This window comes from Marmota flaviventris, chromosome 7, assembly GCF_047511675.1.
Source record: "Marmota flaviventris isolate mMarFla1 chromosome 7, mMarFla1.hap1, whole genome shotgun sequence".
In the NCBI taxonomy this organism is placed as follows: Eukaryota; Metazoa; Chordata; class Mammalia; order Rodentia; family Sciuridae; genus Marmota; species Marmota flaviventris.
The window spans coordinates 96,475,601-96,490,075 of NC_092504.1; the positions used below are offsets into that span (position 1 = coordinate 96,475,601).

Sequence of the window (14,475 nt, forward strand, 5' to 3'; positions counted from 1 at the left end):
TTTAAATTTTTATGGGTTCTTTTTAGTTATACATAACATTAGGACTTATTTTGACATAATTATAAAAGCATGGAACACAATTTGTTCTAATTCGGTCCCCAATATTTTCCCTTTTTCTTACATCCTGTTCCCTTCCCTCTACTCTACTGATCTTTCAGAAATGATTTACAAACTGAGGGTTACAGATAAATGAAAAAATATTTTCTATTTTTTAATTTCCATTTCAGGAGCCACTGAATCCTTCCAATAAAAAGGCGAGCTCTTCTGCTTGCCTGTGGTCATTAGCAATAACCATGGCTCTGGACAACCAGCATGCTTTAGGTGGGAAAGCTTGGGCTTCATCTGAAACAGACAGGGTATACTGTCTGGGGCTGCCATAGCCTGCCTATGAGAAGGTAATAGAATAGGCTATGGAATCTTAGAAATTAACCCTTGGGAAATTCCAGGAGGATTAAGACCATTGGTTATTTAATCAGCCATCTTGTCTTCTACCAAGATAACTGAAAGGGTAGTGCTCACTAAAGCACTTGACACTGGAAAAAAAGCAGCTAAAAGTACCAAGGTTTCATAGAGTTCCCACTCTTTTATTTGACATTCCTTTTTCTGCCTGCTTAGTGCACCAGCCTGACATTTTTCTTTGTTCTTATGGGCATATATCTAGCTTCCTCCCACAGATCTCTTACATGGCAAGAACGGTACAGACTCTAAACATTATTCTTCCCCCACAGATGTCAAAAATGCATGAGCATGCAGTGCGTGCTGGGCTGTGGGTGGCAAAGAAGGAAAGAGCCAAGGAAGGCAATCTTAGAAATATCAATTTCTTTGATATAATTATACAATGGCTTCAATACTCCTAAGGGGCCATAATCATAAATGATGCCTCTTAGCCCTCAGCCACATGCTACTGCATGCCTTCTACTATCCGAGCTCTGTGGAGAGTGTGGGAGAATTGTGGCCTTTGCATTCCAGGAACTTGCATCTTAGTGGAAGACAAGGCAAACAGGTATAATAAAAAGAGAGTGCTTCATACCACAAATGACAAGGAATTTTCAAAAAAGTTTCTAAATGCAAATTACATTTTATTCTTTTTTTAGCATTTTTATTTATTTTTTATTTTTTATTCTAATTTGATATATTTGACAGCAGAATGCATTACAATTCATATTATACATATAGAGCAAAATTTTTCATATCTCTGGTTATATATAAAGTGCATTCTTAACACACAAAAATAAATGCCATAAGCTCATAAAACATTTAATTATTTACATTTCCTTTAAACTTACTGAGACATAGATTTTTGAATAATACTTTTTAAATAATTTATGGTTAGTCCTTCTGATTGAAGATGTCAAATGTTAAGCAAATGAAGAATAACGATAATAAGATCTTAATAACATTTTCCATGGGGACGAAAAAAGAGCATCAATAGCAGTGGGAATAGGTTTCTTTGATTTTACCCCATCTTTCTAACCTAAACTTCATTTACACATTTTCTTCAGCTTTTGAGAAATACTATAAAGCCTGAAGTACTGTGCATTTGTGTCCATTTTAAGCATATGTGATGGAGAAAAATCTCTGTCTTCAAAAATGAAAATATATGAAATTTGTGTAGTGTTCTTGCATAGATTTCCATCTCACAAGAATCTCATATAGTAAGCTATACAATCTCTAGCTTACAGTGAGAAACTTACTCAAGTTTTCTTGGTCAGTTCTTAAAGATATGATACCTATATTATATGATTTTAAGTTAAATCATCTTTCCAGCAAGAATAGATAAATGGTTTAGTGTTACAATGTATGCATGCTATTATTCAGCAATAAGTTGTTTTTCAGAACTTCAAAAATACACTGTTTGAATCTTGAAATGCAACATGAAGACTTACTATTATATTCTAACTCTGGATTTGTAATTTTTCTACAATTTATATTCATGAAACAGATACATCACCTTCTAAAACCACTACAGTATCCTCATCATTAATAACAACTCCAAGATACATCTCCCCACAAGGTATGATTTCTGTGTGTCTGAGTGGAATATTGGCCTGCTTGACCCTTCCTCACCAACAAAATCCTACCAATCTTGGTTCTCAAAGCAGAGTTCTTACAAAATGAGAAAAAATTTTTTTGCTCTCGAAGCATGACATCTATCAATCATAGCTGTTTTCCTTAAATGTGGGTGGAGGGAGGATTATGAAGATTGGCACACATTAACCAAAGGTGAATTGTCTTTTTTTCTTTTTTTTTTCTTAAAAATAATAGGCACTGAGGATGAAAAATATGCAAACCCTTCACCAACCAGTCCTTCTTATTCCAGTGAGTAACATACACATCTCCATTCAGGGCAGTTGATATGCAGAATGTTCAAATATGAGCAATAAAGGGAAGGGATTAGATTATGACTTTTTTTCCCCTCAACTTTATTGAACTTTAGCTGCCTGCTTTGAGAATTTCCCACAAATCTGATCTTAGTTAGCCGACTTTGGAAATATTTTTCTTATCTTAGTGCTAAGGAATTATCAAGGGCCAAAGATGACTATGGAACTAGTTTCAGACAAGCCAAAATGCACAGGAGGAGATCCCAGTAAAAAGTTATTGTGGTCAAACCATCACGTTGTGTACCTTGGATATATTCCATATTCATTTACAATTAAATATTTTAAATAAATAAAGTAAGTTACCTTAATAGAACTTTATGTTTAAAAAAGACCTTTCAAACACATTCCATTTTAACTAAAATATATGTATATATTTAGAGTATATATTAGAATAAATGTATGCTAGGACTAAATACAGAATACTTAATAATTTTCTCAGAAATTTAGCTTAAGATAAATATACATGAAGCTGGAATCATAAAACTTTATCTTAGGTTTGAGTAAAGCCATTTCACTAAGTAAGTCAGTAGAGAAATTACAGAGCTACTGATTCACAGACTCTTTATTTGGGAAAGCAATAATAACCTCACTTAAAGTCTATTAAGAAATCAAAAGAATGTTCTTAAAACAAACATTTAATCATGACAGTGGAAGTGTAAACTATCCTATAAATTAGTTGGAGAACTATCCTCACCCTTTAATAAATATATGAGGATCACATACACAAGCAGATGGGAAGACCTAACTAAAGAGTAGCTTAACTCCTGATTCTCTTGTTGTATTCCTATGACAGTGTGTTTCATTTCACCACTATTCTCTTAATATGGGAAATGACTATCAGAAAAGAAGGCAGATAATTCTATAAAATCAAAAGCACTCTTAAAAAAACAAAACAAAAAACAGGAAAAACACACCCTAGGTCACCTTAGCAACATCACGCCCCCAAACAAACACACACACTCAGGCATTTCTCTTGAATCATGTTTTGCAGTTTTTAAGAATCACACCCAAAGTGATATCTACTTGTGTTATTTTATGCCTTTACTGGTTTCAGGACAATATTATTAAAAGGGTAAATGTGAGTTTTTCAGTAAGACTAGCACAGCCCCAAGTGAACTATATACGTTTTTCCAAGTAACTTTGATATAAAGTGCTTAGGAATATAATGAGTGAATGTGATTTGAACTATAATCTAGAGGACATTTTCTGCCTCTCCAGTCCTCCATCTCTTTATTCCCCCAGTCACCAGGAAGATGAGGAATTCATCTCTCTTAGGTTTGCAAGTTTGTTTCAGAAGGGCTACAAGACTGACATCAAGTGGATGTGTCAGAAATGACAACTGGAGCAAAAATCCAGAAAGCAGATAAATCCTCTTTGTCTGAAATGTAATATTTTTAACAGAATGAAGTTTAAAGGAGAAATCATGCATGCTTTTGCTCAGTTAGTAATCTATCTATGTGAAATCCAGAAGCCACTCTAATTCACAATGTCTCCAACACTTTTCAGGTATTATTTTGCCAGTGGTTATTGCTTTGATTGTTCTAACACTTTCAGTATTTGTTCTGGTGGGTTTGTATCGAATGTTCTGGAAGACAGACCCAGGTATGTAACTGTGTTTTGTTTTATTTTGTTTGCCTGAAAGGATGATGAATAATTGCTTAGTCTAAAATTGAACTTCGATTCTTAAAAGGTGAAAGAAGTCTCACAGATAGAGATAAAATATTGCTTGATCACAAAAATAGAGGGTAAGATGCAGAAAAATTCCATTGAATGCCAGTGGCTTTAAGGAATGGGGATTAACTTCTGTTGGTGGATATTAAATATGGAAAAATTCTGGTAATGAAATAGCCTAATTTTTGTGAATGGTCAAGGGAACATGGGGGTAAAGAGGGCAAAGAGTGGCATATCTGGTTTATAATGAAGTTTTTCTTTTTTTCCATTTGAACATAATAGATAATAAAGGGAGTCTTGCTAAGTTTAGGAGCCCACAATCTTAAGAACAGTGTTTTGTGACTTTAGTCCTTGGAGATTCAGCTTCCTTCCAATGAAGGTGTCTACCTTAACTCTGTTTTGTTTCTTGTTTAAATAAACTTTCTATTTTAGAATAGATTTAACTTACAGATAACTTGCAAAGATGAGGAGTCCCCATATATCCCACATCTAACTTCCCTTATTATTATGTCAGTAGAGTGTATTTGTCACAATTAATGAACCAGTACTCAGAAATTATGGTCAACTAAATTCTTTACCAAATTTGTATTTCTTTCCATTTTTTTATTCAGTTGTTTTTCTGTTTCAAGGACTTTGGCTATTTTTTTTCCTTCAACATCTTCTAAATTTCCTTTAGCTCCCATGGCTCAACTGTCCCCTATGTCACCTTAACTCCATCGATCTTCCCGTTCCCAACTGATGGTATTGTGCAGTGTCATGAATGTGTGTCACCCACACTGGTTCCTTATACTGGAATGTCTAGCCCACCTCTTGGCTTTTATGATATACCTCCAATTTACCCTGTGGGGTCCAGATCAAATGAAAAGTTACTTATCTTTTTATAGCATACCATCATAGAATGAATTGTCCCCTTAATTTTAATTCTACAATGTCGATGATATCATTCATCATACTATGGCATAGTACTTTCTATGCCTTCTTTCTATGCCTTCTCTCCTGTGAGTCAGATGATCCCTCCAAGTCACAAATCTCATTTTCCACATTACACTATAATATATACAGACCCTCATTACATACTTTTGAGTTAAATTTTTAAATCTTCAGTAAAATAGAGTCTTGCCTTTACCCACTTTGATTCAAAATGTTTCACTAACAGAATTCTACCAAAGTCCCAGAAATGGTTAAAATGTAAAAAGCACTAATTTTTATAGAGTATATGAGCTGCACTATTCATTGCTGACTTTGTGGACAGAGTGCCCTCAGGACACTAATGAATGCAATACAGGGGAGCCACTGAGTGTACATCTCACAGGCCATTAGTGAATGATCATGACAGCGCAGGAAAGTTAGGAGACCAAGACTGCAGTGTTCAGTTTAGCTCTTGGTGGAAAATAAGAAAACAAATCAATGCCTTATCATTTGGGAGTGAGTGAATAAACTTCTTAGTAATCTCTGAAATATGTTTTCTTACCCCAATTTCCAGAGGGAAGATAGCTTTTTTATATGTAGGCTTAATTTTTCCAAATTTTTAAACCACCAATACCCAATTTTTATGTTAAATCAGCCTAAATTTGAAGCCTATGAGTGTAGATTATGAGAGTTATCCAACCCCCAAAAACCAAATGCCAAATATTTTCTTTGATATAAGGAAGCTGATTCATAGTGGGATAGGGAGAGGGAGCATGGGAGGAATAGATGAACTCTAGATAGGGCAGAGGAGTTGGAGGGGAAGGAAGGGAGCATGGGGTAATTAATGATGGTGGAATGTGATGATCATTATTATCCAAAGTACAGGTATGAAGACACGAATTGGTGTGAGTATACTATGTATACAATCAGAGATATGAAAAATTGTGCACTATATATGTAATAAGAATTGTAATACATTCCACTGTTATATATATATTTTTTTAAAAAAAGAAATATCTTATATTTTAAAATTGCTTGAATAGGAAGATTTCAAAATATGTTATTTGAAAAGTTGAATTAAAGAGAACTCTGAATATATAAAATTCACTCCATTATGAAGAGTTATTTCGAAGACATATCATTTCTCTGAAATGAAGTTCAGCAATTATATAATTAGCCAAATCTGTTTGGTTACTGTTAACTTTGTTTTCCAAACAGAATTCACAGCATTGTTATCATTAAATTAGCACCATTAAACACCCGCAGTTAATCGCTCTTCAAGTATGTGGGTGAGACTTCATTAAGTTCAGAAAATTAGTAAACCTACTCCGCTCTCTGGAAGACAACATGAATCAGAGTTCAGCATGAAATTAGATTTATCTGGATAATGTTGACAAAGGCTGAGCTTTAACCCAAGTAAGCAGGTGCAAATGCAGAAAGCTGTCTGTTGATGTGCATCTCTCTGTCAATGAACCCATTATTATAGTTCTCCAAGAAAAAAAAAATATTAGAATGGGCATACAAAAATTATCAGCTCATTTTGAAATGGGCTATGAGACCACAAGTGATATTGTCTATGACACAGGAGTTTAAAAATGTTGTTAAAGCCCTTCTGATGGAAAGAAGTCGAGGTTCAATGGCACTGGTGAGGAGTACGCAGTGCTATGGATTAAATGGTAGGGATTAAGAATTATGGTTAGGTGATGTAGGCAAAATGTTAGGGGAAGTTAAACTCTTTATGGAATAATGGTCAAAATGGATGGCATTATATTTAAAGAGCATATCCCAATGACAAGAGCTGAATTAGACCTAAAAGGAAGTTCAAGAGACAGAAGGTGAGCAGAAAAGAATACAATCAGGAGCATGACAAGGAGCATTGAAACAATCATATTAAATAGCCCAATGCAAGTGTTGATCCCCACACCCACTCTAGAATGGGGCATCATTATATAGAAGGGCTCATTCCAAATTCTCACCTGAACCAAAAAGGTGTTTCCTCCCAGGCACTAGAAAAGTGGCTTGGCAGAGTATACAAATAGTCCATTGCTGTTAGTAGCCTGGGTGACATTTTGCAGGGCACTTTAGAAAAATTAAATGAATGGTCCTAAGATGCAATTAGAAACAATACCTACATTGTATCTCACCAGGAATGCAGTGATTTGTGTCCCAAGAAAGAGCAGCACATAAAGGAAAGTAGAAAATTCAATTCTCTGGTATAAAAAGGTAATTTAGTACTTGGAGGAGAAGTTTCTTAAAGATATTAAAATAAAATGAGAATTTTCTAAAGTGGGTTGTACAATAATGGACAGTATTCCGCAAAGTAATATGAAACTAATATTAAAATCAGTCCAGAACTAAATTTAGTGGAATTGTTCTAATTAGGACAATCCCAAGAGTGTCAGGATGAGTATAAACCACACCCAAACAAATGTCTGTGAGGCAATTAAAAAAAAAATTAAAAGCTGGCTTTAGAAAGAGAGTTTGAACAGAAAGCAGTAGGGGGTCTCAGACTTTTGGTAGTTAAGCTCCTTGAAACTCTAATACAATTGTCTTCTCTCCTAGGAACACCAGAAAATGGGAATGATCAGTAAGTAAGGCCATATTGCTTTTTTCCCCCCTAGAAGCTCTGCCCCCACCATTTACATAGTGAAAATGCCAGATCTTTTACTTATTTTTTGTGTTGTTTTCTTAAAAAAAAAATGAGAAAACACCATATACCAAATATAGGGTTCAACTACTTGTCATTTATATTTAAATGCCTTTATTTAACAGAAAAATTCCCAAAACTAAAATAGAAGATTGCTCTTATGTGTGCATAAAGTGGGCAAATAAAAAATAAAAAGACAAAAAATAGAAAATATAACTCTGAAGAAAAATAGCATAGAAAACATACCTAGAGTTTTAAGATTGTTTTCCCAGGGAAATTCCCTTCCTCTTTATCACAGTTAGGAACAAATTGTGCCTATATCTTTAGCCATCTCTGAGTGACTTCCTCTTAGCAGTAGATGATTATCCTACTTTGGCTGCATTAAAACAAATGAAGACATTATCAGAAATCCAGGCAACTGTTACAGCCCAAGTGAGCCACAGAGACATGATAAATCTTGAAAAGGAATTCTGTGGTTTTCTTTGTTGACCTGCATTTGTAGCTTGCATTTATATAAGTTTTTATTTATTTATTATTTTTTTTTTTTGTTTCACTGGGGTGTGAATGCTACGAATAATATCCCTTGGTCCCCTACCCATCTGAATTAGAAGTGGAGCTTCTTCAGATGTTTAGAGAAGGAACTAAGGTTTGAAACTGTTTGGAATCTGGGAAGCAATAAGTGGGAACTCTTGGTTGAAACAGGCGGTTCAGTCTACACTGCAGTATCTCAGGACCTCATGAAAAGAACATCCCCAGAACTCAGCAACAGCCCATAAGGTTTGGAAACATGACTGCATTCCGTATCTTCCCTCTCATATTCAGAGCTGGAGATGTGAGCAATGGACAGGTGCTCCATGTCATCCATATTAACGTTTAATTGAGCCAATGAGCACCACTGTAACAGAGTGATGGGGATTTACTAGCTTGATTACAGAACTGGACAATGCTAAAGAATGCATATGTATTTGTATGTGAAAAAAAATAATTTTGCTATAAACTGCATGATGATATTTCATGTGTCTTTTCTTCGTGTTGTGTGTGCCGTATTTACTTCTTTGCACAGATACACAATGCTCGTGACTGTTATGCTAACTTAATGTTTTCTGTTTTAAATAGACCTCAGTCTGATAAAGAGAGTGTGAAGCTGCTCACTGTTAAGACAATTTCTAATGAGTCTGGTAAGTTCCCAATGAAATGAAAAACTAGTTATTTGAAATCTAACTATAACCTTGGATTTGTTCATAGGAAACACAAGCATAACTTCTTTAGAAATAGTCAATAACTATCAATAAATATAAATTTCTTGTATGAAGGAAAGATATTCTAGAAATGTCATTTTCATAAGATTGTTGGACTAGCTTTTTAGAGATGCCCATCTATTAATGGGTGGTGACTCAACATACTTCCTATTCTGTAGGAATGGCAAAAAGAATATTCAGGTTTTTGGTAGTTTTTTTATTATAATGGTTGTTTTGTTTTATTTTTGATAATGGCTGCCTGTAGTCAATTGGAAACAACATAAATTAACCAATTAAAATATAAATCATGTTCCATATCATTACATATAATTTTAATTGAGCTTCCCAATAAAGACAAAGCACAATTTCTCATTGATAAAAATCAGTTTCCTTTCTAATTTCTTATTTACATATATTTGATTTGAAATATAGCAGTCTTTCAAAATATAGGTAAGATTCACATATGTTACATTTGTATCAAGAACAAATAAAAAAACAAGATGCTAGTTAGCTCTTAAAAATAAAATTGCACAAATTTCTTCTTGTTTAGAGTAGACCAGATGTTAAGTAACTAAAAGCACAAAAGAGATAAAGTAACAACAATTTTATGTTTTACAAAATAATCCAAATAGCTCCAATTTAAATAACATTATATTAATACATCTACCATATTCAGTCCTTCAAATTTTATTTCTAACAAATAGTCCCAGAATACATGTTATACAAAGTGATAGCTACAGAATGGTAAACTGCACTGTAAATATTTCTTCTAGTTAAAAACAATTTGGTAAAATAAAAAAAACTATCAGTATTGCCCCAACTCAACAGCAAGCTATCAAAGGCTAAATGTTTAGGTTCCAATTCTATGATTAGGTTTAAGTTCTGGCATTCAAACCAGAACAAAAGTCACCAGGCAAAAAGAGGACTTAAATTATATTTAAGTCCCAGGGCCCCAGAGCCACCACAGACAAGCCCAACCCCTCAAGAGAGCCATTTTCCTTTAAGAAAGACCTCTTTCATTGCTGTATGTATTCTACTCTTTGATTCATGCATTTCTTTTATCCCTTTCTTATTGTTTCTCTTAGGAGTAGCCCCATCTAAAGGTGCAAAGGAGTAAAATTTATCCCTAGAATACTTGAAAGTCACTTTCACCCTTCTTTTTGGCCCAGAGACAATAAGCTAGCTCCCATTCTCAGAGTGCATGCAGTGGTACATGGAACAGATCATGGTGGGATGATTAAATTGACCCTTGACCCTCTGGACTTAACTTCTTCCTAAATAAGTAGTCAGGTCACAGGTCTAAGGAGGAAGGATCAACACGGAAATAATAAGATGTGTTCTCTAATACTTCAAATTTCTACTGCTTTCAAGAAAATAACCTCTCAAAGATCAACCCAGTAATTACCAGGGGAAATAGCTGGTGAGAGGTGAAAACTGAAAATAGTGATCCAGAGCAGATTTCAATCACCCAGAATTGATAACTTAAAACACAATAATATCCAAAAGGTCCTTGTACTATCAAAATTTTTATTAAAACTTGTCACTAACAATACTCAGAGATCGTTAAACATTTCCTAATAAATCTCTTTCCACTGTCTTTCAAAACCTTTTCAAATATGTTGATTAAACTATGCTTATCACACTTAACAGAAGTTATATTAGTAAAATCATTTTTACTTAAGTATCTCAGGACCAATGGTGACATTTTGCCTAAAACAAAACTGAGACAAAAATTCTGAAGTGATTAGGTTTAAGTTCACAGGGTTAGCCCAAGTTTTCTACTATCACCTACATAAACATCTTTTTCAAATACAGAAAATAATTTGATGAAATAAATATCTAATTTATTTAAGTCAATCAGAAATAATGTTATTATAATTTATATTATTTGTTTCAAGGCCTAAGAAATACAGTGTTAATGTGCATAAGTGGGTTGCTCTTTGAAACATGAGCTTCAGTGGCCATGATAATTCTTTGGAACCCTCATTTCTTCAGTATAGAAACTCTGGACTTCACCTCAACATGAACTGTGTTATTTTAGAGGCCAATAAACAATGTTTCCAAGGAAACCGACCTCTGCTGCAGTTCACTCTCAGGGAAAATGCCAGTGGATGCTAACTTTTCTGGGTTTCTAGAAGCCTCCATGAGTAACAGTTAGAATTCTAGTCCTTTCTCCTGGGAAGATGGTTCCTCTGTTTAGGTCATGATGTTTATCCATTCATACTCTCTGCTTCCTTTAAATACATTCTCTTTCAAGTAGCATCTTCTGCTGAAATGTAAGCCCATCCATGATGAAATTCAGAGCTTTCTTGCATATAAAAGAAAAAACTTGCAAGAATAGTAAGAACACACTTGGCTTTAGTGAGAAATGTTGTCAAGTTAAACATCACCATAGTTGACTTCAAAACACATGTGTGACATGATGCATTCTAAAACATGATTTGCATACCACATCTCAGAGAGTTCATATACATTATTTCACTTTTAATATGTGAGGCTTTAAGAGTTAAGAAGAAAATTGCTTGAACTAGTCAAGAAAATATATAACTGGGGCTGGGGATGTGGCTCAAGCAGTAGTGCGCTCGCCTGGCATGCCATGCAGCCCGGGTTCGATCCTCAGCACCACATACAAACAAAGATGTTGTGTCCACCGAAAACTAAAAAATAAATATTAAAAAAAAATTCTCTCTCTCTTTCTCTCTCTCTCTCTCTCTCTCTCACTCTCTCTTAAAAAAAAAAAAGAAAATATATAACTACACAGAAGAAAGAAAATGCAATCACCAAATTTGTTACTGAAAGCTAGGTCCTTGTCCCCTGTGCCAATAAAGAGGACATGGTTTGAGGAAAAAGGAAAAAGGTTTTATTGTTCTGCTAGTAAAGAAAAAGCACAAGGGACCCCTGTCCCAGAAGCTGTGATTCTCCCCATTAGGAGGAACAGGGAGATTTTTAAGAGATGATTCAAAGGCTACATACCAAGTGCTGTCTCCTGAGTTATAATTCACTTTGGGAGACAGTGATTTTTTAGATCTTCTGGGGCCATCCCCAAGTCTGAATTACTTTGTTCCTGTGGTGCTGATATCAGTCTTGAAAATCAGGATCTCGTCCTTGTTCCCCTGGTGTTGAAGATTAAATACCCAAGAAACACACCAAAGCAAGGGTAGAAAGCAAGTTTTATTTAAGGGATAGAAAAGAGACAGACTTCTCCGGAGAGGAGAAAGGGACCACCCAGAGCTGGTGTCAGTGGGAAGCAGTGGGTCTTGCCCCTTTATAGGTTTTAGGTTTTCTTTTTCTCATGCCCCCATCTCCTCTTATCTTGCCTACAAGCAAGAAAAGAGCAGCCCAGGGGTTACTCATTAGCAACTCCTTGTCTTGGGAGGAGCAATTCCCTGGAGGAGTAGGTAACCTTGGTAACTGGTTGAGAAGAGGGGGAAGTGCTCTGGAGATGTTAGCATATTTTATTTCTTTTCTTTGAATTAGCCCCATTTTAGAGACTCCAACATCTATCATCGTCTACTCTGACTACCTGCCCTTTGTCACTGTTTTAGTGAGTGTGGCTCAAGGTCAGATAACTCTGCCTAGGATGAGGTTTCCCCTGAGATTAGGAAGAGGGGAGAGATTAGGGAGGAGCAGGGAGAGGGAAAGAGAAAGAAACATGTCTCTTTTAAAAAATAAGTTACAGTGTCAGAGCCACAAGGGCTATATTCAAAGCATAAAGTGGACCACTGTTGCAAATTTAGTGTCAAAACATTACTTGATTTTGAACAATGTGAAATGCAGATTGGAAAGCATTATAATATTCCTCTGCTTAGAAAGCTCTGAGAAATTCTTATTACCCAAGTTTAAATCAAAGCCCTTAGCACATCTATAACCCCCCCTAACCCCCGCTTGATGTGCCCATCCTCTCTAGCTCAGTTTTTGAACCACTTAGTAATTCATGTTCTCTAAACTTCAGGCACCTTCTTTTCTCGCTGAGTCCTAGCCCTTTTGCAAGAATGAGGAAAAGGTCCCTTGCTCCCCTTTGTGATTCTCCCCTCCTCTCCTGGCCATCATGGGTACCAACACATCAATACCAATTAGTATATTATGGTAATTACTCATTAAACAAAATCACTTTTTAAATTTTTTGCTTATTTATTTTTAAAACTGTGTCTATTAACAAGAAATGAACAAAAAGTTGAAAATAAGTACAGCATTCATAGATGTATAAAGCCATATGAAGATTCATCTTTCTTCTCAATTCTTCACTGGTTTATGCTCTGCAATTCCACTAAGACTTCTTCGACTGTCCTAGTTTTCAATGGTCTTTTCTTCCTAATTTTGCAAAATTATATGTTTTACTGACATACAATGTTTCTTGGTGCTTTAAACTACTACTTAATTTTTAACTACATTATGCATGACTGGAAATAGAAAAATAAAAGAATACAAAAATAATTTTAAGTGATTCTTGATACAACCACTGTTGGTATTTGGTGTTTTTCCTTTCGGCCATTTGTTCTCCAGGTTTGTGTGTGTTTCACCTGCTTGTACCATTACATCATTATTTGCATCGTTATTATAACTGTTAATGAAATCACAGTGTTATTGAAGCTTTTTCACATTGTCTACTCCTGGATTAGAACTTGAAGGGAGCTATTAAGAACTGTAATAATTTTCACATGAATTGATTCACACGGTTTCTAGCAGATAGTAGAGGGTAAATAAAAATTCATTTAACAAAATACCTGTACTTCTCATGCCTGTACTTCCTAGCCATGGTTTCCAGGGAGGTGCAGTACCTTTTGCAAAATAATAATAGTTAGCAAAAGGTTGTGAAGGGAGGCTGTGAGGGCAATCACATTGTGCCTGCCTCTTTCAGAGCACAGCCCCAAATATGTTCTCCTTGTAAGTCTCTGGCACTATTTATTACTGCCATGACCATGCATGTAACCAGTAACATCCACAGAATCCCCAAAAGACATTTTCCTGACACTGTCAGATAAAAGCTGGAGCAAAATGAATATATTTATCCAAAAAGTTGGGGATGTTCACCTATATTGTTTTATAGAGTGTGGCTGACATTGATGCTTGATTCTGCCTGAAGGATAATGGTGATGTGAAATACATTAGTCATAAATTCAGTGGGATGTAAAAAACATGCTTGGGGTCTCTTGGCTTCCCATCATTCTAGGTTAATATATTTATCACTGGTAGATGGTAGAATATCACTGCAATTTTGAGTAAGGTTGCCTGAGCTGCCCTATATGTCACCAATGTGTTTGTGTTGGTCTATAAATTCATTTTCCCAAAACTCTCAGTGAATTATTTAGACAGAAGGACCCTAGAATTTCTTCCTGATAAAATGGCACTTTGGATAGATGACATGGGTTTGCTCAGGCAAAGCCAGCTCATATAACAAGCCAAAATCAATGATAAATTCCCCAGGGTGTCTCTGTTGTTATGCTCTCCCAATTGACATCTCCCTTTCCAGCGAGTTAGTTAACACTGCTCCTTTAGGGTGAAAATGGATGATGGTCAAAGAAAGCTCATAAATCTTGGTGAATAATTTCCAGGCAATAGCAAGAGGCAAATTGTGGCTGTAATGATAACCTTGCAGGAGAACTGAACTTTCCTTAACAAAAACAAAAAA

General features: G+C 35.2%; 1 protein-coding gene across 3 annotated transcripts in view; it reads left to right on the forward strand.

Moving 5' to 3' along the window:
* Emcn (endomucin) overlaps positions 1–14,475 on the forward strand; it is a 106,292-nt gene that overhangs the window by 79,597 nt on the left and 12,220 nt on the right. For 2 of the 3 annotated variants that reach the window (XM_071614508.1, XM_071614507.1), the window contains 5 exons: positions 1,943–2,014; positions 2,266–2,319; positions 3,888–3,983; positions 7,524–7,548; positions 8,725–8,786. In XM_071614508.1, the coding sequence (XP_071470609.1) occupies positions 1,943–2,014; positions 2,266–2,319; positions 3,888–3,983; positions 7,524–7,548; positions 8,725–8,786 (309 nt within the window). The remainder of the gene's footprint in view (positions 1–1,942; positions 2,015–2,265; positions 2,320–3,887; positions 3,984–7,523; positions 7,549–8,724; positions 8,787–14,475) is intronic. The other variant, XM_071614509.1, reaches the window with a different exon arrangement.